Raw genomic sequence first — 27,985 nt, 5'->3', positions numbered from 1 at the left:
GCACTCCCGCCCTGCTCCTGGACTGTGCAATGGCCCTGGAGACAAGGCGCCGTTCGTAGACCTTTTTAAAGCTTCCTTGAGTGTAGAAGGGATTTTGTAATATTATGAAAACCAGAGCTGTGTAGGCTCAGGTCCAGGGCTGGGTTTGTCAGAGCTGGGAGATTAGTCTGAGCACACCACCCCGGTGCTCAAGTGGATTTATTAGCTGAAGGATTAGGAAGCCTGTAGCTATGGGATCACTAGTCCGACTCTGTCCTAGGACAGGACTGAGCCCACGTGCTCCTCTCTCATCGCTTTCCCAATGCCGACGTACCGCGAGCTAGCGGCCTGCAGGTAGGGCTGTGTGGTGAGTCCCCAAATCACCTAGCCGCAGCTGCTGTACTTGCTGGGAGCCCCAACCTAATGAGCCACAAAGGTTGGACCGCCAGCTCGCAGGGGATTGTTCCCGTGGGGAAGAGTGACGGTCACCGGGGAGCTGTGCAGGCTACCAGCCATGGAGCATGGGGCCTGGGGCATCTGGAAATGTCTGTGCTGGGCAGTCAAAGGGGTAGCTTCCTGGCTGGCATCAATCTGCCTATCTCCTCTGGAGGCACAGGGAGGTGAGGGCCACCGGCTTGCACGCAGGGGCTCACGCTCCTGTGCACAGTGCACCATGAGTAGCAATGAGCACGACGCCAGCGGGCAGCCCTTTGCTTTTGCTGAACAAACCCATCGAGGTTTCTCCTTTTCCTGAACTGTTGAATGCCTCAGACTCCCCCCGTGCAGAATTAGGCAGCGCCCGATCCCCTCTTAAACCTTTCCGTCTCCGTCGGCGTCACGCTCCCCGGGCTGAAGCGTGTCACTCTCTCCCAAAGGGGTCCTGTATTTCATAGGCAACAGAGCATTTCGGGTCAACCCGGGTAGATCACGCTAGGAAACAATTCTGCGGTCTTGAAAGCTGATCCGTCTCATGCAGCCAAGGGAAAGCTTCGCCCCTGGAGTTTGTCCCGATCTGTTTTTCCCAAGCAGAGGAACATGCAGCACTGCGAAGCACCAGGACCTTTCCAGTGATGTATTTCAAGGCATGGAAGAAGGACAGTAAGATTGCTTTAAAAGGTGTGGGAGCTTCAAGGTTTGTGGGGCATGCTCCCTGCTTGTCTGCGGGCCCTCCGGGAAGTTGCAGGCACCATGGGGGCCTTGCGTGTCCTAAGCAGCCTTCTCAATACTCAATACTTAGAAAGGGCTCTGCCTTAACTTTTCAATGTGTTCCTTGGATCGAGCGCCAATGGCTTAATTCCTCACTTGGTCACTCATTAGACAGACCCTTAATCTTTAGTGTCTGTATTGGTGTCACCATCCCGTTCTCACCCAGCCCCAGCAAGACCATTTTCATGTGGTTTAAATGGGCATGGACAAGTAGTTCTGGAAAGGGCTTATATGACTGTGTCCTATAAGGGCAGTGCCATCAAAAAGGCAAGGAAGTATGCTATGAAACCATGGGCGGCAAGTGCAGCGATGAAGGTGACCGGTGCTAGGAGGTCCGCAGCGTTCATGTTAATGCTGGTGCAATGGAGAGAATTGCAAGGCGAGCGCTGGCTTTTTCATCCCGTGATGGTATTGAAGCGTTGCTTTGCCTGCCTTGCTCTATGCAGAGGAGGAAATGTCGAGGAACAGAGAGGAGAAGGGAGATTTTCCTTGGCCCCATGAAAAGCTGCTGTCATTTTAAAGTATTTGGACCCAATATCCACCTTATCAAGGCCGTGTGCTTCATATCAGAGGAGTCTCTCTTGCTGACGGGCACTATGTGGACTGTGACTCTCAGCCAAGATGCCAGGAGATCCTTTCAAGTGTTGGGACTGTTAGGTGTGCAAACACGGTCCTCAAGATAAACCCAGAGTTTCCAGTAGAAATCCCTCATTGCAGTCTTTCTGAGATCAAAAAAACTGCTCTATTTTTTTTCTTTGGGGAAAAAAAGAGTGAAAACTAATTGCTGGCACTTTCCAAGGGGTGCCTTACATCTATGTGAGGTGTCTTGAACCTAAAAAGGTTAAGAACCGCTGCTATCAGTGGTTAATAATAATGGTCACAGTGAACGAAGCGTTTAAACTCTCCACTCCCTCGCCCCTTATCCATCGCTGCCGTCAGACGGTTTTCTGTTAGACCCTTTAGATATGTTCATAGTTTCATTCATAGGTACAAGCATTTGAGTCAATACTGTACATCGGCAATGATGCCAGCTCGTTTGAAGATGTGCTCGCGGTGACGTGGCTGGGGTAGGGACTGGCCGGAGCATCGGGGAGTCTTTGGCTGGACTATGCCATGTCGGTAGGAGACAGAAGTTGCTTTTTAAATGCCTGTCTGGAACAATTTCCTTCTGGCCGTACTGTGCCCAGAGGTATGGGCATGGCAAACCCACCCCCGGCACCACAACATGTAGCCGCGGCAGCCCTTGTAAACACTCCCTGCAGAGAAGCCCAGGATTTAGTGGTCTGTGAACAACAAATTGGCTTCAGAGCCTCAGCAGGGTCCATTTCAGGACAGACTTGGGCCATCCTGGATGCACTTGCAACAGAAATACAAGGGTCCGGCCCTTGAGAACAAGGTGAGAGATCTTCGCTTTACAAATCTGGGACTGAATCATTCCCAGCTGGCAGATGATGCCGCGCACCTTCCTGGATAATAATCAAGGGAAGACCAAGCAATGTCATCGGTGACATTTGTAGGGCCTGCCCAGCACTCGACCATGCATCAGAGGGCTGCGGGGTTGGGGTCGGTAACTCAGCAGTGGATCCAAGTTCAAAGCCACCACTCTGCAAAACCGTGGTCTCCAAAGTGGGGTGCGTGCAGGACGATCCGTTGGGGTGCGGGAAGAAAATATTAGAACTTGTATTTATATTTATTTCTTTATCTAAAAAAATAAGAAAAAATTAAGCTTTACTAATATTTGATATTGGGGGTGCATGCTCAAAATTTTTTTTACTGATAGGGGTGCGCAATTAAAAAAGTTTGGAGACCACTGCTGTAGACGACAGGCAACCCCCAGCTCTGTGCTTGCATCAGAATGAGGTAGGTCACTTTGTAGGAGGCTGCAAAGAGGACGGAGCTGGACCGTTCTCAGTGGGGGCAGATGACAGGACAAGGAGCAATGGGCTCAAGCTGCAGCAAGGGAAGTTGAGGTTGGATATTAGGAAAAACTTTCTCCCGAGGAGGGTGGTGAAGCACTGGAATGGGTTACCTAGAGAGGTGCTGGAGTCTGCATCCTTGCAGGTGTTTAAGACCCAGGTAGACAAAGCCTTGGCTGGGATGATGTAGTTGGGGCTGGTCCTGTTTGGAGCAGGGGGTTGGCGTAGATGCAACCTCCTGAGCTCCCTCCCAGCCTCATTTTCTTTGAGTCTATGACTCTTCATTAGGCTGTTAACGTGTCTCTATTGCTCTAATTCCAGCCTGTTTCTCAAGCTACCTGCATTCCTTGTTTTTTGGTTGTTGTTTTTTTTTTTTAAGGTTTTTATTCAGCTGCCGTGCCAGAAAGCTCCTTTCCTGGGGTGCTACCCAGTGACCTGCATATGGTATCGGTGGAAGAGACAGTCTGTATCACTTTGTTTATAAGAACATATTTCCTGTGATTGATGTCTGAGCTGCGGAAGTATGTTTGCAAGTTAGGCTTTAAAACATGAATCAAACAATGTTTGGAATACGTATGCGGCTCTGTCAAACATTTCTCTGAGTTTGGAGTCTGCACAAGCCTGCCTTTCCAGAGGTACCAATGCCTGCCTGGAAGGATCTGGATAAGAAGTATTTATTCTGTAGGACTATCTCCAAGGGGCTTTTTCAGATTCCAGGCCGGGCGCTTGCCAATGTACTTTGCTTGCAGAGAGCTGTCTGTCCCCGCTGCAGTCTTACAGGTAACGCGCTCTGTACAGCGCTGGGCATGAGTAATAAGCAGCAGGTAGATGCTTGGCAGGCATTGCCCCAAACAGCACGTACCTCAGCTGCATTGTGTCATCCCCGCAGGATAAACGCGAGCGCTCAGACTCGAATAACCCCTTAACTGCTCTGCAGAGGACGGTGCCCGGCATGGCCCAATATGGCAATTCAACTGGTCCTGAGCACCTCGTGCGGCTTCCTGGATGCCTACGCGTTGACTTCAGCATGGAGCTGGGGCCGTGAGTCAACTTGGAAATGACTTGGTAGGATGGGTGCAAATGCTTTAAGTTGTAGGTGAGGATCCTGACTGGGAGGCGAGTAGCAAGCATCTCACTCACCTGGGCAGCCTGAGGCACTGGTTTGCTGGGGGTTCAAGTCCCGTCTGGAGTGAATGGGTCCATCAATTCTGAACACAGCTCTGTCTGGAGTCCTGGGCTGAGTTTTTGGGCCCCCCACTGCAGAAAGGATGTGGACAAGTTGGAGAGAGTCCAGCTCAGGGCAGTGAAAATGGTTGTGGGGCTGGGGGACAGGACTGGTGAGGAGAGGCTGAGGGAAATGGGCTGATTTAGCCTGGAGAAGAGAAGACCGAGGGCAATTGAATAACAGCCGTCACCTCCCTGCGGGGGGGCTGCAAAGAGGATGGAGCTGGGCTGGTCTCAGTGGGGGCAGATGGCAGGACAAGGAGCAATGGGCTCAGGCTGCAGCAAGGGAAGTTGCGGTTGGATATTAGGAAAAACTTTCTCTCTGGGAAGGTGGTGAAACACTGGAGCAAGTTACCCAGAGAGGTGGGGGAGTCTCCATCCTTGGAGGTTTTTAAGGCCCGGCTCAACAAAGCGTCAGCTGGGATGATGGAGTTGGGGCTGGTCCTGCTTGGACTGGACGTGACCTTTTGAGGTCCCTTCAACCCTCATTGTCTGTGATTGTATGAATGGGGTGGCAGTAGTTGCTCATCCGTTACTGCTCTGCAAAGAAAGCTAGAGAGGCAGGGTCCCAGTGGTATGCGGGCGGCTGTTATTCATTTTGGACCTGTCCTTCATGCGTGCTGCTGTTCTCGTTCTCAAATCTGGAACTGGGGGACTGACAGCATCCCCGAGTCTCTTTGTGCATCAAGTGTTTAAGTAAGACGAGATGGGTAACAGGAACATCCCCTGTTACGTGAGATGAGATGACCAATAAAAGATCTCCATCTCCAGCCTTCCACCAAGGTGGTCATTTGCTGTGGGGGCTGGTGCCAGAAACAGGCCCTTTGGCACAGGCCTCTGGCCCTTCCCGTATTAAGCCCTAGGTCCTGCTCCAAAACCTGTGGAAGGCGACAGGGATGTCTCTGTCACGCGTGCACATGCACTTGTCTCATTGCTTTTCCAATCATTTCTGCCTCCTTTCCCCCTCTCTCTAGGATGCATGCCATGTACTACAGGCTCCCAAAACGTGCCTGTTTCTATCCAGCCTATACATTTTCAAGGAAGTCGAGGTGTCTGCGCTTGCTGGCAGGGTGGATCTTGCAAGGAAATGCATAAGCCCTTCCAGGGACCCCCCAGGTGACTGCGCCGAGACAGGAAATCCAGTGACTCGCAGGTGAGCAATCGTTTCCTTTGCAGCAAGCCCCGTGCACAGTTGCTGAGCTTGCTGTCCTGGGCAGTGGGCAGGTTCAGGAAAACCCCAGGCCATCAAGAAGCGCTGGCATTCGGTTCCCGGCGCCGAGCTGTGCAGGGCGGCTCTGCGCAGAGGTGTCCCGTTAAGCCCCATCCATCACCGGACATCCTTTATAGGGCCCCACATACCATCAAGCTACCCCCTGGGACCCCTGTGGAATGAGAAGCCGTTCAAGCTGCACTTCAGGACAAGTGAGGGGAAGGTTTTCTTCCCCTCTAGATAAGCCAATTACCTGTGGAAGCAGCAAAGAGGGGCTCCATGTGCTCCGGGACAAAGCTCGCGTGCATTCCTGATGTGGCTCGCGATCGCCGCGTCGGTGCCGGCTGCAGTGAGAACATCCCCAGGGCTCTTGGGAAGGGACGCTGCAAACGTGACCTGACCACCCACCCTCCCGGCTTTGGTTGTGGGGTGCATGGGAGTGCATCAGGCCCAGGCCAGTTTGCACCCAGGCTTTGCTTCTCTCACCTCCGGAGAGACTTCTGCCTCCGAGGGGCTGTTCTGTGTCCGCGGTAGATGCCCTTCTGCTCCCTGTACATGCCTTTGCAGGCCACTTCCCAGCAGTGCTGCCCAAGATACGCCTAGCGGGTGTTTCGGGGGGGCTGCAATTAGTTCCCGAGTGTTACCGTGTCCCCTTCCAGGCGGTGGGTAGACTCTGAAGGGAGAGGGCCAGCAGGAAAGGACCCTTGCCCTGAGCACGCTCAAGGGGCACTTCTATGTCAGCTAAATGCCAGCATCACTGGAGAGAAAAATATCAGAGGCCGTGTTTCGAAATGCAGCGTGTCCCTGATGCTAGCCGGGCCCTGGGTCGTACGCCGGCTTTGGTCCTCGGACAGGTGGGAATTCAAAAGGTAGCTCCAGTAGCCCTCAAAACCACTGCAAAATGTGGCCGTGGGGTTTACCAAGCAGGGTGAGTCTAGTCTCCCTGCATTTGCTCTCACTGGCCTGGGCAGTTACCGGCGCCGCGTCCTTAGGACGGGGGCTCATTCATGGAGAAGGTTAGCCGGCTGTCGGGCCCTGCTGATTCTGTGAGCGGTTCCCGGAGTGACTTCACGTGGCATCGTGTGTGCAAAATTTAAACAGCTCCACTCAAGGCATCTGGGACGGGGTGTCGTGGTGGAGACTGTGAGCTGGGGCTTGGGAAACATCTGGATTTCCTTTGTGATCCAAGAGAAGTCCCTTAGGGGCTGACTCCAGTCCCACTGGAGCCGGTGGAATGACTCCTATCACCTTGCCTGGCTTCAGATTGGACCCTCTGCGCCTCAGTTTGCCTAGCTGTACAATGGGGATATTGATACTATTTTTTGTTTGTATTACCCTAGGTCCTGAGCCCCAGTCCCAGATGGGGACCGCGTTGCACCAGGTGCTGTACAAACACGGAGCAGGACGCAGTCTGTGCCTCCAGCCCTGGCTATGTAAGTAAGCGCGTGATTTGTCATGTTAATGCTAACACCCCCGCCCGTGTCGGTTAGATCAGGGCTGCCTGTACCGTGTGCCAATACACAAATGGCCGTCAGGGGGGCTGATCTTGCATTCAAAGCACACCTGCGGCTCTGGCCGAGAAGTTTGTTCCCTGCTCCAGGTTGCAATCCCTGCTGTAACCACGGAGCTGCCTGCCTCCATCTCCCAGCCTCTTTATTTCATTTCTCTCCCAGAAAAACTCTGCTCCGTCGTGCTGGTTCGTTCCCCGCGGCTCCCAGCGTGCACGCGTGCGTGGAGCGGACTGGCTGTCTAGCGGGTCGGCTGTCGTTACCTTCCAGCCTGGCGGAGATTTATTCCCTCCGCAGGTTTTCTGGAAAGGTGTTTTCCTTCTAACCCGGCTTAGGAGCGAGCTGGGGAGATCAGATTTCATGGATTACGGCTCCAGGGCTGTAATGAACTATGGGCGAGTGGGCACAGTAATCCAGTAAGAACAGGAGCTCGTTAGTCGCATTATACTAACTAGTAACATCTGATCCAATTGCTCCTTCAAGGAACTGAATGCAGCAACCCATTAGGGCCTGAGCTCACCCCACCGGGGTCACTGGGAGCCCAGCTATCGGCCTCCTTGGGTGCAGGCCAGCCCCTTCCTCTCTTACCATGTGCAATGCTAATAAGGAGCAATTTGGTCCCCTTTCAGGCCAAAAGGTAACATGATTTCTGTGCAGATGCTGTTCTTGGCACTTCCCGCTGGAGGCCGGGGGCTGGTGGCCCAGGGGAGCTAGTTAGGCAAGAGGTGCTAATAAATTATCCAGTGATTTTGGCTTGGGTTTTGGTTTCAATCATCATCGTGCCCCGATTGGCGAGGCCGTTTGCACGGTGACCTCAGCGCCCCACGGGCATTTCCCTGACATGCCGGGATTTGCCGAGGAGTTGGCGCAGGCGCGCGTCAGCCTGGGGGTGCTCGCAAGCTGGTCGCTTCAGCTGCTTGCGTCTGTCTCAGCGGCGACCGTGCGAGTGTGAACGCAGGGCGGGTGCGGAGGTGGCCGGCGTTTCAGGATCCCCCGGATCCCAGCCCAGTGCCCTGTCCACCAGACCGCAGCACTCCTCGCCTGCCCTGTCTCCCCTGCGCTGGTGGATATGACGGGTCTCTGCTCGGGCTCGGGGGTGCTGTGGATATGCAACATGCTGTTGTGTTTCACACACCCAGGGCACATCCACAGTATCAAAAGGAGCCCATCATACCTACCCCCCGCACAGCCCCATGCTCTGTGCTGAGCCTGGTCTTTTTAACATGCCCTGCAAGTCCAGCAGCAGCTCCTGCCCTGCTGTAGCCCAGAGAGAAAATGCTTCCCCCCCCACACCAGCCCCAGCTATCAACGAGCATCATCGGCAGAGCTGTTCCCTGCTAATCCCTCGGTGCGGCAGGCCGGCTCTGCGGCCAGGTGTGCGTGCGGGAGCGCTGCTGCGTCCGAGGGGAGCTGCGGAGAAAGGCAATCTCCTTCGAGCAGAGTCGTTGTTGCGAGATGTCAAAGGTCCTCATCTGGACAATAACGGCCTCTGCCTGCGGCGCTGATTCCCCGGAGGTGCTGGGGCGCGGGGAGGCTAGCCCAGTCATCGGGGCTCTGCTGCCGATAAGGATGCTGACTTCAGCCCCTTTCTGCTGCGACCAGGCCAGCGAGCTGAGCGTGCAGGGCTTTCTGCTCCAAGCTGGGCTCCAGCTGGAGATGTGTCACGCATGGGGGTCTGTGTTCGAGGGAGAGTGTAACGGGCCTGAGTCTGCAGCAGTGGAGGAAGTAGGAGTCCATCCCCTTGCTGTAAGTCATGAGAGGTTTTCTTTGGGGCATCTGACTCCTGCACATGTTTCTAGAGCAACCAGCAGCAGGTCGGAGTGAGCAACGTGCTCTCCATCCTTATTGTGAGCATCAAATTCACCCACATACATCCCAAGAAAAGACCGGAAACCTTCTGCATCCTTTCCTCTCCGCTCCTGCCTGACGCGTTGCAAGAAACCATTATTCTCCTTCTCCGTAGCGCTGTATGTCGTAGCCAACCGTGCCATTGTCCCACGTCCCTCCAGTGGTCGCCCAGCATTTTGGAGCAGCGTAATATAGCCCGAGGTTATACAAGAAGAGATTGGCTGCAGAGATTTGCAAGGAAGTAATGCCACTAGGGGCTCCTGATGAGCTCATTAGCCCGCAAGAAGAGAGGAAAATAATTGCTGGTGGCTCAATGCAGTCCTTCTGCATGGGATTTGCTAATGGGCGCGCACGACAGGGTTTGAACACAATTTCCAAACCTTTTGAACCACCGGAGCGACGATTCATGCTGCATCTTGTCAGAAAGCATGTCCAGCCATTCGGCCATTGAGCAAAGGGATTGAGAGCTCGTGGGGCTGCGTTAACGTGGGCCGCAGGCCTGAAACCAAGCCGTATCGCTGCATCTGAATCGCATCCCGCAGAGCGTGCAAAAGCGTGGCCCTGTGACTCACAGCGCTGAGCTTCTCTGTAAGTTGTCGTGAAGTTATTAAAAGAAAAGTCCCAAGTCAGGCCCCCCTGAACCCCTGTCAAAGAAACCCACGAGACTGAGAAATAAAATAAAATAATCTTTTTCTTTCCCCCCAAAGGAAATCATTTCATGCTTGTTTAACAACTTCCTTTGACTAATAGAAGCTGAAATTCCCGTCTGCTCACATGACTCCAGGAGCTCGGGCTTTAAAAAGAAGCAATACATAAATAGAAATAATAAAAGAAATAGCAAGCAGGTATCGTGATGCACTTGTGAGAGCTGGAAGCAGTCATTCACCCTGAACCCACCGCCGCCGCGAGGGGAGGCGAGTCTTCTCCGGTGCAAGCGCCGATGAGACGTTTTCCTTGAAGCAGCGTCCATAGTGAGCCGCGGCGGTCGGACGGCAAGCAGTCGCCGGGCAGGTTGGCGGCGAAGAGCACGCCGGTCCCCTCTGGATGGGTGAAAGCCGGCAGGGCCGTTGGAGGGCATCACCTGGGATGTGAGCACTTTGCACCGGGCTCCCCGATGGCGGGGCTGTTACCCCTGTCCCGGGGCGAAGCTCTGGTCATTCACTGGGGCTTTGCCCTGGCACTCCTCTTGGCATAGCGGCGGGGGGTTTAAAGGGGAGTCTGAGCACCTCCCAGGATCGGGTCCCACGTCGATGATGTTGAGAGACCCCACCTGGCTGCTAGAAGGGGGCTGGGGGGCAGGACTGCACCCTCCCAAGCCCTTATCGGGCACGTACACTTAATCCTTCTCTTAGGAGGCACCTAGTTAATGGCTCCCCTTCCCGCGGGGTTGCTTCGAGGGATCTCTGGAGCGACTCCTCCTGTGATCCCTATCAAGTGCCTCCCCTCCTTCCTAATCACCCGGCTGGTGCCAGGGCCTCCGTCGCTCTCCTGCCCGGGGATCTGTGTCTCGCTCCCGCCGGCCCCGTCCCTTCCACTCCGCGGCTCCGTCCCTGAGAAAAAGCAGACCCCCAGCTCGCTGCTGTCACGCCGCCCCCCAGCGCGGAGGAAACCCCCCAAGCGGGCAGGACCGGGTCCGAGGGGGGCTACGGCTCTGTTCCTGCCCCGATCTTTGGGATCAGGACCCAACCCACGTCTGAAGGGCCAGCCCGGGTTGCACGGCTGCTATTTCCCCATGTCAAGGGCAGACCTGGCAATGCCATCGAGAGCTTTGGGCTCCCCAGGCAGTGGCAGCCAGCGGGGTCGGGAGAGGCTGGTACGTGCAAGCCACTATTTGGGGGGAAAAGTTTTTCTTCAACCCCAGCCAGCGGGATGCTGACCCTGTTTGCAGCGGCGCGAATGCCGCCTGGCTCCCTTGGCGTCCCGCCCGTGGAGTGAGGCTCGGAGTCTGGCCCGAAGCATTTGAAATATGCCTCCCCGCTTGCTCAGAGCGTCGATCCTTCCTTAAGTGGGCAGGAGAGCCGAGCTGTGGAGCTGCCCCCGGGCGTGAGCGCGGCGTCCCGGGTCGCGCCGAGGGGGGAAGGAGCCGTGTGCCTGGCCAGGGTAGCAGATGCTGCAGAGTAAAACAGCGATGATAATGGTGGTGAGAGCTAAAAATAGGCTTCTGTCATTGGCTCTGCCTCCAGCATTTGGAAACTGGTTGGGAAAACCTGATTTCTCTTCCAAAGGCCCCAGCACCGCACTGCCGCCACGTTTCAGCCACGGCGGGAAAAATTTTCATCCGAAGACCGCTGAAACAAATAATAAATAAAAAGTGCTCGGCAAGGAGAGGTGCACGTCCTTCGCTGGCAGCAGGCGCGGCTGCCGCAGACGTTTTCTTACGTCGCCAAAAAGTCTGATTTTCCACCAAGAAAGGTTTTGATGGGAAGCCCCTAATGCATCCAGCTTGCTGCGTGGTTGAAAGGCGCCGGCTTTGGAAACAGCGTTGGGTTTCAGGACGTCGTTAGCTCTCTGGTTCATGGGTATATGGTCTACCCACGACCATTATGAGCAGTGTTCGTTACTCGTATTACGGTGATCTCAGGTGAATGTGCACATAGTTCAGGCGATCAAATTTCTTCTGTAATTGTCCTCGATGTAGGTATGATTTGGGATTGGGCAGAAGTGCATCTTCTGGGAAGAGACAGCCTGGTGTGACTTGGGCCCCCCGAGCAATAGATACTATACAGAGTATCTTGGCAAGTTTCTCCAATGACCCCTCGTTCAAATTTGCCCCATTTCCAGTTTGAATTTTATTGCCTTCAGCTTCCAGCCCCTGGACCTTAGTTAGGTCTTTGTCTGGTAGATGAAAGGTCTTGAATCGGAGACCTTCTCTCTGGGCAGACCGGGACCAAGTTACCTCTTACGGTCTCCTTGATTAAACCTCGTGGATGGAGTTCCTTACTGCCATCGAGTCAGTTCCTATAAATATCCACGTTGGGTGGATTTTGCAATAGCTGTGTGTGCTGTCTTTTATCTGTCCCCCCTACACGCGCACGCACATTCCCACCCAGTAGCTCACAAAGGCCTGGCTGGATTGGATTAAATGTTTTTTAAAGCCACTATTCAGCAGATGTGAAACATGGGGGTGTTTCGGTCCAAAAGCAGAGGATTTTGGAAATGTTCTGGGTGAGTGAAAGGTGGGATTCCCCCTGAAAACCTGCCTGGCAGCCTTCAGCCCTGTGGAAGCAGGATAAATAGCACAGAGGAACTATTTTAACCAGATTGGAAAAGGGATTGGGCTTGTTCTTGGAGGAAAGGGATGTCTGTAGCTACTGAGCATGGGGGTGAGGGGCATGGCCTCTGCATCAGACCTTCAAGAGAAGCCCTGGTAAGACCCCGCTCGCTGTCCCTGTCGGCCTCCGCTCCCTGCCGGCGTGTGGCACGAGACAGGGCAAGCCGGACCAAGGGTCTGACCCAGTACATGGCAGCTCTGATGTTCGTTGACTAAGTTCATATGTGTTTGTATCTCGCTTGCTGAGTGATTTAGGAACCAGCATCCAGTGGCCAGGGGCGCCTTGGTCATCCATGAGCCCAAATCCCACTGGTCTGCAGTGAGCACCTGGTGCGACCCCACCAGGAGGGTTGCACGTGGGCCTGCAGCGTTTGCAAGCCCCGCTGCGGGCACCAGGGCAGCCGGGCGGTGGGGCAGGAGGGAAGGCAGCGTGCAGAGATGGTCACAGGACTCAAGGGTTGGTGCTGGCTTGTGGAGGGGCAGGGCAGGTTGTTGCCTTGACATGCTGCCTCGGTTTCCTTTGCTTTCGGGGGGCAAAAAGATGGGCTTACCGCTCCCTCAACTAAATTCCTTTGTGCAGGACTCCGACTGAATGCCACACGACACGTCCTTGCGTGCGCCTTCAGAGACAGCAGCCGGGTCGGCATGGGAGTGACACACAGCCCCCACGACACACGTGTGTATCGGTGTTGGTCCTTGCACGCGCCTTCAGAGACAGCAGCCGGTCAGCATGGGAGTGACACGCAGCCCCCATGACACATGTGTGTATCGGTGTTGGTCCTTGCACGCGCCTTCAGAGACAGCAGCCGGGTCGGCATGGGAGTGACACGCAGCCTCCGTATCGGTGTTGGTCCTTGCATGTGCCTTCAGAGACAGCAGCGGGGTCGGCATGGGAGTGACACGCAGCCCCCACGACACACATGTGTATCGGTGTTGGTCCTTGCACGTGCCTTCAGAGACAGCAGCCGGGTCGGCATGGGAGTGACACGCAGCCCCCACGACACACGTGTGTATCGGTGTTGGTCCTTGCATGTGCCTTCAGAGACAGCAGCCGGGTCGGCATGGGAGTGACACGCAGCCCCCACGACACACGTGTGTATCGGTGTTGGTCCTTGCATGTGCCTTCAGAGACAGCAGCCGGGTCGGCATGGGAGTGACACGCAGCCCCCACGACACACGTGTGTATCGGTGTTGGTCCTTGCATGTGCCTTCAGAGACAGCAGCCGGGTCGGCATGGGAGTGACACGCAGCCCCCACGACACACGTGTGTATCGGTGTTGGTCCTTGCATGTGCCTTCAGAGACAGCAGCCGGGTCGGCATGGGAGTGACACGCAGCCCCCACGACACACGTGTGTATCGGTGTTGGTCCTTGCATGTGCCTTCAGAGACAGCAGCCGGGTCGGCATGGGAGTGACACGCAGCCCCCACGACACACGTGTGTATCGGTGTTGGTCCTTGCATGTGCCTTCAGAGACAGCAGCCGGGTCGGCATGGGAGTGACACGCAGCCCCCATGACACACGTGTGTATCAGTGCTGGTCCTTGCATGTGCCTTCAGAGACAGCAGCCGGGTCGGCATGAGAGTGACACGCAGCCCCCACGACACACGTGTGTATCGGTGTTGGTCCTTGCACGTGCCTTCAGAGACAGCAGCCGGGTCGGCATGGGAGTGACACGCAGCCCCCACGACACACGTATGTATCGGTGTTGGTCCTTGCATGTGCCTTCAGAGACAGCAGCCGGGTCGGCATGGGAGTGACACGCAGCCTCCGTATTGGTGTTGGTCCTTGCATGTGCCTTCAGAGACGGTGGCCAGGCTGGCATGGGGCCGTGACACACCTGTATGGGCGTGGGTTCACGGATGCTGCCAGCCTGAGATGCCTGTGTTTTGGCTAACGTCGTGTCCCCGCTGATGATGTAAATAATATAAATAACTCATCCTCAGACTGGAAACGTGGCCCATCAGACGCATGGCGGGGGATTGCAGTTCTTCTTAGCACACGGGTTGTCTATCTTGTCCCTCCCTCGTGCCTCCCTGGGCGTTGTGCCTCCCCTCGTGTTTGACAGCTCCGGTGCAGAGGTGGATGCAGACGTGAGCTTTGGATCCAGACTCCCCGCCTTCCCCTTTGCCCCCCTCCCCGCCCCCCTTTGGATGGACAGTCACAATCATGTGGTTTATGCAGCATGCCCCCCACCCCGTGCAGGATGCGGTGCTCTGTGATGGGAACGGATTAAACACCGCTGTCACGCCGATGAGGTCACCCTGCATCCCACATCTTCCACTAGGATCCTCCCGTCTCCCAGGGGAGTCTGGGGTTTAGGTGCCTGCTATAGTCCCCCTGACCTAGTCCTTCCCACAGGGCTGCAGGAAAATCCCTGCTCAGCCCAAAGCTCAGAGGCTGGCCCTTTGAGCTCAAGGAGGAGCTTCACTAGCCAGCAGCTGTAGTAGGTTCTTATCCCCATTGCTGGCCAAGCTGCGGGCGGGGAGAGATCGCCCACGTGCTGCATCAGCGGGTTACATATTCAGTTTAGCCTTTGCACGTACTCACCTATGGGCACACGCTAGGTGCAGAGGCCAGGGAGGGTGTTCAGCAAGTCCTAATATTGGGACATGCAGTTTCCAGGATATAGCACCTGAGAGAGAATCCGCACGCACCACGTATGCACGCACACGCACGTGCGCACACACAGGTACTCACATACACACAGGGCCATGTGCACATATACATGCACACACATACACACACATGCATGCTCATGTATATGCACACCCACACCGTTATGGGTGCGTGCGTGCATGCATGCATACACACATGCACACGCACATGCACCCACACACAGCCCATACTGGGGACAGGAAATCAGGGTAGCATCAGCCTCACGGTTGTAAGGGCTGTAGGGTTGCGGCAGGGCCTGGTTTCCTCCTGTCCCGAAGGCCTGGTGACCTGGGTAGCTGCAGGTTAAACCCATTTCCCTTCGTTCAGGGACACAACGAGCACCTATCGTTTCCCGTAAGGACACCCCGCAGGTTCAGAGTCGCACCCTCCCCTCCCCGGTCCGGGCGCTGCCTCGTGCAGGGCGTTGAGGGATTGCCGCTGGACTCTCCCCTGCGAAGCCAAGTGCGCCCTTGGTAGCGAGCAATAAACATAACTCCTGTCTGTCCAAACACAGGCGCGCACCCGCTGCACCCGGCTCCTTCCTGGCTGCGCGGTGACACAGACCAGCTGCTCCGGGCGGGCAGGACGCGGACAGGGAGAAAGGGGAGATGGAGTCAGGGTGAGCGATGAGCAGCACCTCGTCCCCGCTCTCTGCTGCGTGCACCCATTCCCCTGCCAGGGCGAGGATGTTGTTTATGACGCTGTCTCCGGCTGACGGCACGCATGGCACGGGTCGGCCGGGCGGTGCCACCATCTGTAACTTTTACAAATGGCCCTTCTTGGGGCAGAAGGCAGAGGCAGCTGGGAAGTGGCAGGGAGACACGAGCGGCACCAGGGAGCCAGCCCAGATGGAGCCCCTCACGGCCCCGCGGAGATGGATGGGGAAGACTGGGCATGGAGCAAATGAAGCTCTCTTCTGTGACTTTCTGACTTCGAGGCGGTCTGTGCTTTTGGGTCCTGGATCCCCTTGCGAGATAGTGGGAGCCCTGGGCATGGTCAGTTGGGGTCTCGTGTGACCTCTTGGTCACATCCATCTCTGTGCCTCAGTTTCCCCATCTGCAAATGGCCCTTGTCTGTGCAACACTGCTCAGTTGAAGCCAGTCGTGGGTCTCATTTCTCAGGCCTTGGACATGGGTGACGGTGAGAAACCGCAGCACAGACGCAAACCCCCTCCCGGGGAAAGGCTTTCCCTTCTCCGTGGGGCTGAGTCCTGCCAGCGCTCCCTGGAGCCACCGGGCATCTTGTGTGCAGAGCTCTCCCCTTTCGCGTTTTGGCCTAGAGGGACTATTCACAGCTGCTTTCAACGCCTCGACAGGAAAGATGGGCTTTAAAGTCTGGCAGCTCTCAATCAGCGAATGGTGCAGCTGTGGTATTTAATGCCCGGCATTTGGGTGGGCGGCATAAAACCCGTTTCCAGAGGGGTACTCCTGTGCAGGGCCGAGTTGTGGCAAGGCAGACCGAACCGGTGACTTGTTTGGAGAGCGGGGTGCTCTGCGTTGGGCTCTTGTGCTGCAGAAGTGATGGCACAGGCTGGGAGACAGCCTGATCCTCGTGCGGGTCCAGCCCTGGCTGGCTGGGCATTGCCGTCACTGCTCTGCTCCTACAGCTGTGCAAGGGCAAGAGGTTTCCTCAGTCTCTATGGCCCAGCCAGATTTCCTTTCCGCAGTGCAATGGGGATGCTCCAGTTTGAGAGCTGAACTGAAACCCAAGGGCTCGACCTGCGCTGGGCAAACCAAGGTATTTGTCCTCACCTCTGCGAAGGAAGCGCCTAAAGCCGGGGCCCTCTCATTTCAGCCCTTCATCCCTCCCCGCGGTAGGATTGGGTTGCCCAGAGCCCAGAACTGTTCAGCGTGGAGCAATAGGTCACCGGTTGCGGATGCCCTTCCTGACACTGAAACTCGAAATGTCGACAGTGTCTCAAATATTTCAGACTGCATCGTTCAACGACACGTCCATCGTGCTCTTCTCCGGTCCTGAGACATCAGCCAGCCACCGAGCTGGCCAGACTTTCCAAGTGTGGGGGAGCTTCGATGAGGAGGCCCCCATGGTCTACACCGGCCAGCATCTCCTAGTCCAGACAAGCAGCTTGCCTCTGTCCAGCTGTTTTTCCCAGCTTTCCCTTGCAGATCTCTCTCCTCCCATCTGCCTGCTAATAAATTACAAAGTGTAAACAATTAGCCATAAAGCAGGTCCATCCCGCCCAGACCTCCGGCAGCCCTTGCTCTCGCTCCTTGCCACGGCCTGTAGCCCTGGGGAGGACTTTTTTGCCCCCCCGCCCGCAGCTGGGACCATTTTGTCCTAGTTGAGTAGAGCGAGCCGGGCGCTGGCAGGGCTCCAGCGCGGACAGTGCAGCGACACGGTCCTTTCCCAGAAGATGAATGGCGGCCAGTTTTTCTTAATCCAGCCACTTTGGAAAAATTGTTTGTTCTCATCCTGTTTGAAACAGCTTCAAAGTGGCTCCAAGTCTAGACTGTGCCAAGATAAATTACAAACCCGAAGAGCTGATATAAACCATGGGGGAACTAGTTATTTGCCCTGATGTAATTAAAACAAGATAGAATAATGTATGTAAGTATGTATATGGGCCCGCGCTTCCGGCGGGAAGGTGGGGAAGGAAAAGCAAACTCTGCTGGGAAGCTCCTGTATTACTCAAATAATGAGGGCTGAGATTTTTCCAGGGGCTCTTTTGTGATTTAAAAAGTATTTTTTAAAGATGGGTGGAGCTTGGGATTATTAATTAGGATCCCGTCCCTTCCCACAGGTTTTGGCCAGCCAATCAGACCGTGGTGGCAGGCATGGGGGCAGGCAAGGTTGCCTTGCAGTAGATCTATAAAAAGAACAAGAAAAATAGCAGGAAAAGGCTGGTGATGGTTGGAGCAATGCAAAGCAGATGGTACCGCACCGCGGTAAAATGCTAGCAGCCAGGAAGCGAGATTGTGGCACTCCTAGGAGAAGAGCAGGGCCGCAGCAGGGTGAGAGAGACTCAGGGCCAGAAGAACAATAGCCCAAAAAGGAAGAGCGGGTGGGTTGGAGAAATGGAGACCTCCATGCAAGAAGCAGCAGGGGGGCAGACGCGGCTCGGTAGCAATAATGAGCCTCGCACCCAAAGGATTGCCACCGTGGATGGATGGGCTTGGCCACGCAGTCCAAAAAGCCTCGCTGGAAACCTCAAACTCTTTCCCACGAGAGGTGTCGTGGAGTGAACAAAATGAGTTTTCTTCATTTTTTTGTTATTATTTTTTTAAGACAAATCAATTCCATTATTTTTGCACAAAAATAAACCATGTTTGACTCCCCCCCTTTAAAGTTGCAAAGGTTGGGAGAAGGGAAAGCGAAAAGCATTGGGTTCAATTTGATTTAATCAAACCTAAAGTTTTCTTTTTGGCTCCTTTGGCTGAAAATGGAAACGTTCAAATGCAGCAAGCCTTGTTCCATCCCAGAAGCAAACGGATGAAATGTTTGTGATAATCTCCAGAATACAAACTCCCCATAAAGCCAATCCTCAGCACAGGGGAGAGCCTTCATCCACCAAACAGTGGAGCTGTTCAGGGTGGGGTTTGGTTTTCATTATCATTAATAACTTTTTATGTAATATTTATATCGCCGCCCCGAGGCCCCCGTAAGATAATGGGCTCCTTGCGCCAGGCACTGCACAGACGTGTGGCGATCTAGTCTTTGCCTTGCAATGTATGCCATGCTCTGCCGCTAATCCACTTGGTTATTGGATCCAGGTTTCAGTCCTTGGGTTTTTCACTCTCCAATCTTTAAACAGATGTAGGTCTGAACAACATCTCAGGCACCATCTGGTTTTAAAGGAGAATAAATAAAAAGAACAATGTTATTTTTTACTATTATTTACCATTTTTTCCCTCCCCCTCTCTCTCCTGCAGAAACCAGTGGAGAAAATATTATTAATCCAAAGTACCTTCCAGACTTGAAGATCTGGATTCATTCACACTAGATACATTGCAAGTGTTCCTAAGTTTGTCAGCTATGAGCCCAAAATGCAGCAAATACGTAAGGTGCCTTTTTTTACATCGCAGTCACGCTGGTGCCCCACTGTGCTACCTGCATTGCAAGAATAGTGGAAACTGCCTTGCATTGCAATTTGTACCATTTTTAATAGTTAAAAGCCCGAGTTCATCTTGCTTTGTCCCACTGGGGCTCTCTGAGATGTAGACACTGATCAGTTTGTTGGTAAAAACCTCAACGTATTTGGAAATTGTGCAACATTTTACACTGACTTCCTTCCTGTTCTCAAGGAACAAGTGACCTGTGCCCTGAAGCATGAGGGCTGATAATATCCCCTGTCATTTTTCTAAATTCTTGCTTGTGTAACCAGAGTGGCCGTTCACAGTCATGTCTCTCTGTTTGGGGGATCTGAGTTATTGGCCTCGGTGGCCCTGTTTTCTGTTGCAAAGCTGATGTCTGTCTGCTCTGATCACTTGTAAAATACTGGGCTGGAGGGGCTGTTTTCGGTAAGTCGCAGCTAAACTGAGAGCTCTCAATGAGAAAGGGAAGGCTGCTTTCTGCTGGAAGCTTGCACCGTTTTAATTGTAGTGGGCTCATTAAAGCAGTAAACCGCTCCCCTAGTGCAAATGCAACTGTATTGGTACCAGGAGGGGTTGCATCAGTGGAGCTTCTCCCAGCTACACTGGGGAATGACCAGATGGGTGTATTAGGGATGTATTTGGTAGCCGTGTTGGTCTGAGACAAAAAGAAAAACAAAACTCAAAAACTCTTGGTTCAGAGACGATAGCTTTTATTAGACCAGCTAAGAAATTGCAAAAAAAAATGTCTTTCTTTGCAAGCTTCTGGGCGCACGCACCTTTTTCAGGTTGAGGACAAATCCAAGATGGTAACAATCCTGACACCCCCGGGGAAATGACCGGATGGGTGGGTGCAGGACACTGATGGAGCTGTGCTTCTACTAGCTTGTCCCAGCGGAGATCATTTAGTAAAAAAAACCAAAAAATAATCAGCCCCTTTCCCAGCCGGTTAGACCAGTAAGGCTTTCAAGTGTACACCAGGCTCGAGGGGGAAATGGTTTTCTTTGCCCCCACCCCAGCAGTTGTGCTTATCTGGGCATCTCGGTGTGTTTGTTCACCGAGCTGGGCGCGTGCCTCCTTCCCAAGCAGATCCCAGGACTTTTTCCAAACAGGACATTATCTTCAAGTGAAAACAAAGCCAAGGCAAGCTGCAAGCGCAGGCTTGTGCAGGCTGCAGTTAATACTGGCCCTCTGCTGCCTGTTTGCATGACAGGGGTGGGGGGGTGTCCCCATCTTCCTGCTCCTGCACTTCCCACGTTGAATCCAGGTAGGTCAAGGGCTCAGCACCAGGCTCTGGTGGCATCAGAGCTGATCTGCCCCAGGCTGGATCCTACAGAGCGGCCTGAGTCCTATTGCATGGAGCAGCCTAGCAGAGAGGAGAGATCCCACTGCCGTCCCCCGTGACCAAAGCAGTCTCCAACCCACATTGCAGACACGCCTGGGCCTTTGGGAGGCTGCAGCATTTGGCTTTCCATGCTGCTTTTATGGGTGGTGCGGGGTTTATACGGGTTGCAATCTCCTGGTAGCTCAGAAAGACCGAGGGAGAGTTAGGTCCCAGGTCTGGGCCAGCGCTGCCCTGCCTGACAAAGTGCATGCGTCCAGCAAGCATGCACCGACCGTCCCACCCCTCCATCCTCCTAGGAAACTTATGTCGTGGTCATCTGCACGTGGCCTGGACCCAAGCCCTTTGCTAAGGCTTAGCCATCTCACGGAGCAGGTCTGGTCCCTGGCGTTAGCTCCCGCTGGCTCCTGGAAGAGCTTTGAGCTTCCTCCTAGAGCAGGGGTGGGCAATGTGTGGCAGGTGGTACGTGGCCAGAGCAGGAAAAAAATCAGCACCTCGAGCAGGGAGCAGAAAACAGAGCAGCAGAAGGGGATCGGAGTGGCACTTGGGGATCCGTGGCCTGTCTTCCCAAATCCTTGCCCCGGGGAGAGCAGGACCTCGGCGTGATGCTCAGGGTGGAGGGCACCTCTGCCAGCGCAGCCCCTTTCACCCTGGCACTGCCAACGCTGGTGCTGGGTCGGCAGCACAAGCCTGAAGCCTGCTCTCAGCCGCATCCAGTTCACCCAGGAAACCAACCCCGACCCCCCCCTGCCTCGGGGACCCCGCTCAGCTGCCCCATGGTGGAGCATTCTTCAGCCACATAAATTTTCAGCCCTGGGGGCTTTGAAGTTCCCGCCGAGGACAGTTGTTTTTGTTTGTAGTGTTGCTTATCACTGCAATGCCCCCTCCCCGTCTCCGCGCGGGCTGCACCCTCCATCTCGCCCCCTGCTTCTGGCCAGGCAGGCTTTGCTGCCAGGGACCGCCGCGCTGCCAGAGACCGCTGATAAGGATGATGGATGGGAAGAAGGCTGGCTCCACGCGGCCCAGGGCCTTCCTGGGAGCTCGAGACAGTCTCCCTGCTCCAAAGCCGGCTGGAATGCTCCGGGGGGTGGGGGGAGAGGGGAGGAAGGGGCCAAAAAACCTGCACCCACCCCTCCCCAGATGAGTCCCAGATGAGAGCTCAGCTGGGCTCTGATAGCAGGTTTCAGCACCCGGCCCCCACGGTGATTTGCTCGCATGTCGACAGGCGTCCCTGTCAACATCGCGCGCCCGCCCCGCTTGCTCCTCTGCGCCCACGATGGCCCGAAGCCAGAGCTAGGCCATGGCATGAGGCACCCCGCGCCAGCGTGGCCTTTGTGGTTTTGGGGCTGCCGCTGTCGTCTGTGAGCTGAGTTTTGCTGTTCTCAAAGATAAGGCCGTGTCAGACTCTCTCCCTTTCCCCCAGCTCTGCTCTGGTTCTGTGCGGAGGGAAGAAGTGCTGGCGCTTCTCGACTGGGCCATGTAGGAGCAGCTCTGCATCCGGCCCCCTGCGCCCTGGGGACTGAACAAGGCTTTTGTCGGCCGCTGCCTGCAACCTGCCACCGGGTCCGTGGCTCCGGACAGGTGAGAGGTGTGCCGTGGGGGCGGCGTTGGTGCTGGCGCCAAGCCGGGGCACCAAGGACCTGCCTAGGGACAAGACCTAGTGCAGAGGGGAGGACACAGTGACCCTGCCAGGCCAAGCCGGGTGGGGAGGAAGTGGCTCACCTGGGAACACGGACTCGGGTTTGTTCCCCACACCAAACCTCTTCAGCCCTTGCATGCCTGCAGAGCTCTGCCTTCCTCGGTCTTGACAGCTGCAGAATGGGCACAACACCAGGCCGACTGATGCGGGCATGACGCATTCCTGAGCAGACTGGTTGGGCAAAGAGCGGCATGGGGGGGAGTTAATGAGAGAGCATTTTACACCTGCTTAGTGTCCGGCTCTGGATTCAGCCTTTGCTAATGGTGCCACTATGAGCTCGGCATGGGGCTGAGAGACCCGTGGCAATGCTGATTTGGCCCCGAGTGCCATGAAGCTGCTCGTGCCAAAGGCCCACACATAACGAGCATGCTAATTGCAGTGCGGCCCAGACAACGGAAAAGCAAGAGGCCTTGTTAAAAAAGGGTCTTTAAATGGAGGTTGTGCTGGAGATTAAATGACTTGTATTTTAGCTTGCTATATTTCGAAAACGCCCGAATCGGGGCATTTTGGCAGTTCTCCTGGACGGAGAACCATGTGTGGATGTGAGTCGTTCCCCCTCCAAGAGGTGACTTGGGCTGAAATGGGATGAAACAGAGATGTGCAAGATGGAGGAGAGGCAGGAGGAAAGGTTGGGGGCATTGGTCTCAGTCCCGAGCAGCGTCTTTTCTGTATGGACACGAGAGAAATGACATGGAGAGCAGGGCGGTGTTTGACTCGTGGCTTGCCTTCTCTCTGGTCCACGCCGATGCAGTGGTGGGTGCGGATGGAGAAAGGAAAATCAGTCGTGTGCTTTCCTTCGGGGGTGAAAGGTCCTTTTATCAGTCCATAAATCCCTCCAGGGTTTGTTTACTCTGTTTACTGCGGTTCCCTAACCCATGAGCCTGCGTATAAATCACCGAGGGGCTTGATTTGCAGAGAAAGCTCCCTAGGGAGTGTGCGGTGTCGCCCCGAGCCCCCACTTCCACAGGGGAAGGCGACAAGAGCAGTGGGATTCGTCTACCTGTCTGCGGCCTGATGGCACGACCACGCTTGTCCCCGGCTGCCGGAAACAGAAGCCTCCTGCCTGAGGTTTTTGGTAGCACCAAGCGCCCCAGAGATGAAGTCACAGCCTGGAGATGCTCGTCACTTGTGCCCGCGTTGCAGCATGGTCCCTGTCCCCTCGGGAGTGTCTGCAGCATCGGATGCTGCAAAACCCACAGCAGAGCCGCGGCTCTGAGGAGGAAGAGGAGAGGACAGGACCTGCCACCCCGGGGCTTTGACCACGGCTGCATGCAAGGAGCCGAAGATGTGGAGGGCAGAGGATGTACTCTGCTGTGGACTCGTGTTCTCACCTGAGCAGGTGTTTCTGCAGGGTAGGAAAGGGTGGCCGGATGCCGCAGTCCTGCATCCCTGAGCTGCAGGGCCTGCTGCGCCGTCCCCACCTGCATGGGCTGGTGCCACAGATGTGCGTGACGGCGGGCGGACATGCAGCGGAGCGCGTCCCCATCTTGCCACTGCAGAAACGGAGGCACGAAGACTGTAAACGACTGGCTTGAAGTGAGTCAGTGATGGCACCATGCTCCGTCCACTGGGCATCGATGCCTGGGCAGCTCCAGACACACCGACGGGATGCTCCCCTGCTCTTTGGTGCTCCCTCGGACAAGGGGACCTGACTGATACCGCCAGCCCCGGACACAAATGGTCCTCACAAAAGGCCCATGAAATAAGGGGCCCCTTCCCCCAGGACAGGGGGAAGGGGGCTAGCGAGCAAGGGAGCTCCAGGCGACCCCGCAGTACCCAGAGAGGAGCCCAAGGCAGCAAGGCCACCTCACCCTCACCTCCTTGGGGGCAGAGCAGGGGATCCACAGATGTTTTCTGCTGATCGGGACAAGTGCTTCACCCCCTCCTGTATCCCCAGCCCCTTCTGTGACAACTCGGCTGCCAGCTCTGATGCTAACCATGGTACCCCCCGCCCCAAACCGGCTGCTGATCCCTCCTCCGTAGCCCGAGCTGTCTGCGTCGGTGGGGCGAGCGCGAGGGCGAGATCAGCAGGGTCCCTGCTGTTTAGTCTACCCATCAGCTCGGTGACAGGGAGTCTAGCAGCTGGCAGAAAACACGGCTATAATTGCTCACGAACCCGTGCATCGTTCTTCCACCCCCTGAGGCTGGAGGGGCTGGTTCCCCGAGCGGCCCTGGAGGCAAGTGAGCCCAGGTCTTTGTGGGACTCCCAGGCTCCCCCACAAAGGCGTCCCCCCCTGAGCTGCCATTCAAGTCCCCTGCGGTGGGGTCCAGCCAAGTCTTTGTGCATTTGCTTGCACAAGTGCAAGCATGTGCATTTGCTTGCACAAACTCCCAGTGACTTCCCCTGGTCCAGCTCCGTTATAACCCTGCTACCTGAGCTCCTCTCCGACAGGTCTTGGACCTGCTCCAGGCTGGGCTTTGGGACTGGACAAGAGCCTTTCTCTAGGAGGGAGACTGTTGCTTGCTGGAGAGGTCTCACCCTGGGTGTTTGGGGGTCTTTTTTAATCTCTTCCCCTTGCTCTGGTCCCTGCATTTCCTCCCCTCGCTACACCCAGCTGTGGAGGCCTTGCACCCGGAGAGGTTGTGGACCCCCTGTCATCAGAGGCAGGTCATCTCTTGAGGTCCCTTCCAGCCCCACGTCTCTGTCCTGTCCTGCAGCTTCCTGCATCCTGTGGTCAGCGGTTCGTTGACTTGACCGTAGCCCTTGAATTTTCCAGGCTTCATGACAGGTTTGGGAGCTGCTCTGAGGCTCGCCGTGTGGAGATGTAGTGAACCCACCTGGCACCCAGGCAGGGACCAAAGTGATGGGCATGAGCAAAGAGCCTGAGCTGAGCAGACTGTCACATCACAGTGTCCTAGCCCCCGCACTGCTTGGAGGTGGCGGTGCTCACCCCAACCGAGGGGAGCTGGGAGGCCTTTACAACCGATTTTGTAGGCATTTTCCAAGCGTCATTTTGGGCTGGTGCCTTTTGGCATTTCCAAGAGGAAAATCAGAAAGGGGCCGAGGCTTATTAAAGCCAGAAACTCAACCACTCTTGCAGGAACAGCCCTGCGGTCCGGTCCCAGCTGGGATTTATGGCGGTGCTGGGAGGGCAATAAAACCCGGGAAGGCTGGTGCAAGGGGTGTGCGGCTGTTCCCAACCGTGTGTTCGCGGCGTTACTGATTCGCCCTCTCTGCCTTGGCGAAGTCTCCGTTCAAATAAAGGCAGAAAATCCCAGCATATTGGCCCTCTCTATCCCCAACCAGCTCATCAGTCCATTATCCCAATTAATAGGAAAGATCATTAACGGGACTGAGTAGATGGGGAAATCATAGGCTCATAGAAAATGAGAGTTGAAGGGACCTCAGGGGGTCACAACCAGTCCAACCCCCTGCTCAAAGCTCAACCCCATCATCCCAGCCAAGGTTTGTCTAGTCGGGTCTTAAACACCTCCCAGGATGGAGACTGCACCGCCTCTCTGGGTCACCTGTCCCAGTGCTTCACCACCCTCCTCATTAGAAAGTTTTCCCTAATCCCCAACCTCAACTTCCCTTGCTGCAGCTTGAGCCCATTGCTCCTTCTGTCATCTGCCCCCACTGAGACCACCCCAGCTCCATCCTCTTTGCAGCCCTTTAGGGAGCTGAAGGCTGCTATTCAATCCCCCTCAGTCTTCCCTTCTGCAGGCCAAGGGGATGGGTTGACTGGGTGGGCAGGTGGGTTTTTAGCTGCCACAGACTGACTCGAAGCTGCGAGGCAGGTAACAGCGGATGTGCCCTGTTCCCTGGGGACTAGTGACGTTGGCACGTCTCGTGCTGAAGCAGAAGCTCGCCCTGGACCCAGGTGTGTAGCAGCTTGCACTGAAATCCCCCCCTCCCTTTAGGGTCATTTCTGCCCCGCTGGGCTGCCAGTACCTCCCCCTCATCCACACTGCTGCAGAGTCACGGTCCGGTTTGGGTCATAGGCTCTGTGCTGGACGGACCCCCGGCGCTGGGCTGCTCCTGTCCACTGTAGCCCCTCTCCTTCCTGCAGCCTCCTCCTCCCCGGTGCCTCAGCGGGTGCTGGCGAGGAGGTCCAGGGCTGACTCTGTGCCAGAAGCAGGAGCATCCCCTGCCCTGCCAGCCCCTTGCACTAGCTAAGGGCCCAAAGAGGCCTCAGAGCAGCCTCCCACCCAGCCCCAGTCCAGGCCCCAAGATCTCATTGCTCCCTGGAGCACGCCCCAGGGGTAGGGCAGGGATAGAGGCACCATCTCACCCACTGCAGTGCCATGGCCATGCCCAGCAGCGTCAGCCTGGCTCCCCTCCCCACGAGGCGCTTGGCTCCGATCTCCCTGAGCCCCAGGCGCTGGAGGAGAAGGCAGATTGCATCGCAGCTGCCCTGTGGAGATATCAAAGCCGCGCTCCCATTGCAGGGGTTACAGCCCTCCGGCACCCTGGCACGTGCATCCTCCCAGCTGGGTCCTGCCTTGGCCTCCAGGGCCCTGGATGAGCTCAGGCTGGTCAGCGCCCTCGGCCAGGCTGTGCCTCTCTGGGCCGTGAGCTTCGCTGGCTGCATCTGCCGGGAAAGGCACGGCCAGAGGGACCGTCCGGGGGGCCAGACCCCACTGCCTCTGGGAGCTGGAGGGAGGAATCTCTCCAACCAGGGCCGTGCTGGCCTGTGCAAGGCCTTCGGGCTGCCTGTCTAGCAAGACGGACCCCGGCACTGGGGAATGCCCTGTATCGGGTGCAATCCAGGAGATGGAGGAGGCTTTAGCAGGTTGCTGGTGCCATCTGACGGCGAAGAAAGAGCACGGCAGCTACTGTTCCCTGCCTCGCTGCTCAGCCGGAGGTGCTGTCCCAGGACCGGGGCTCCCACACATCTGCACCTGGCTACTCCAGGCCAGTGGGAGGGTCCCCTCCACGCTCCTCCAGGCTATAATGGGCTCATTAATTCATTTAAAAATACAGGTGCCGGCACAGGGGACGTCCTGGTGATGGTGACATGGAGGCCACATCTGTGGTGAGACCAGACCGTTGCACGCGCATGCCATGGCCCTGCCTGTCCCGGACAGCTCCGGGCACATGCTCAGCTGGAGATGCTGCCTGATGCCTGGGTCAGGTGTGCCACAGGGGCAGGATGGACATGCCAAAGCCGGGGATTGCACAAGTCAGTGTCTTCCCCCAGTAGCTCTGCCTGGCTCAGCCCATTCTTGGCTCCAGGCCTGAGATGGTGACTGTGAAGCTGACAGCCGGACCCTCTCCAGGGCCAAGCTGGAGGAAGGCCAGCGCCAGCGAGGGCTTGGTTGGGGGCTTGTTGCAGGGTCCCCAGCTCACCTCTCCTGTCCTTTCACTTCTTGTATGGCCCCACGGATGCCTGCACACACCAAATAGGGGCATGTGCACACACACATACATGCAGAGGCAGGTGCATGCACATATATATATACGCACGCATATGCACATACATGCGTGTGCATGTACACATGCGCATGCATACGCACATCTGGTTCCCACGCGGTGAGCACTAATTGCCAATGAGGCCTTTGAAGGCTTTCCCACTGAGAGACCTGCAGCGTGCCCCAGGAAGGGAGTGGCCTGCAGCACCTGACCTGAAGGACAGGGGCTTTTATGAGCTTGCGGACTGTAAATGTTCATTTTATTGATACCCAGCAACCGACAGGCCACTCGCCAGCCCTGCACCACTCCCCAAGCCGCCCACCCTCGCAGCTGCCAGAGCGTCTCGATCCTGGCTGTGGCCACCAGGTTTGGCAGGGGGGGCACATTTTTATAGGCAATCAGTACAATTTAAACCATAGCCCCAGAACCTGTGGGTGCACATGCTGTTCCTGACCCCTCCTGGGCATGTATACGTGTGTGTGAATGTGTGCGTATATGGGTGTGAATATGTATGTGTGTGTGGGTGTGTACATATATGGCTGTGTATGTAGGTATGTATGTGCGTGTGTGTGACAATTTTTCATGTGCATGTGTGTGACAATGTGGGTATGTACGTGCATGTGTGTGACAATTTTTCATGTGCATGTATGTGACAACGTGGGTATGTACGTGCATGTGTATGACAATTTTTCATGTGCATGTGTGTGACAACATGGGTATGTA

At 55.7% G+C, this 27,985-nt stretch overlaps 1 protein-coding gene across 1 annotated transcript in view; it reads left to right on the top strand.

Moving 5' to 3' along the window:
- Window positions 1-301: 301 nt before the first annotated feature.
- Window positions 302-27,985, top strand: part of LARP1 (La ribonucleoprotein domain family member 1) — a 119,666-nt gene continuing 91,982 nt past the window's right edge. The window contains exon 1 of the mRNA XM_019505959.1: window positions 302-333. Coding sequence (XP_019361504.1) covers window positions 302-333 — 32 coding nt within the window. The remainder of the gene's footprint in view (window positions 334-27,985) is intronic.

The sequence above is a fragment of the Gavialis gangeticus genome, unplaced genomic scaffold, assembly GCF_001723915.1.
Source record: "Gavialis gangeticus isolate Ggan-Ray unplaced genomic scaffold, GavGan_comp1, whole genome shotgun sequence".
Taxonomy (NCBI): Eukaryota; Metazoa; Chordata; order Crocodylia; family Gavialidae; genus Gavialis; species Gavialis gangeticus.
Note: the sequence above shows the minus strand (reverse complement) of the source record. Positions and strands in the feature narration are given on the sequence as shown.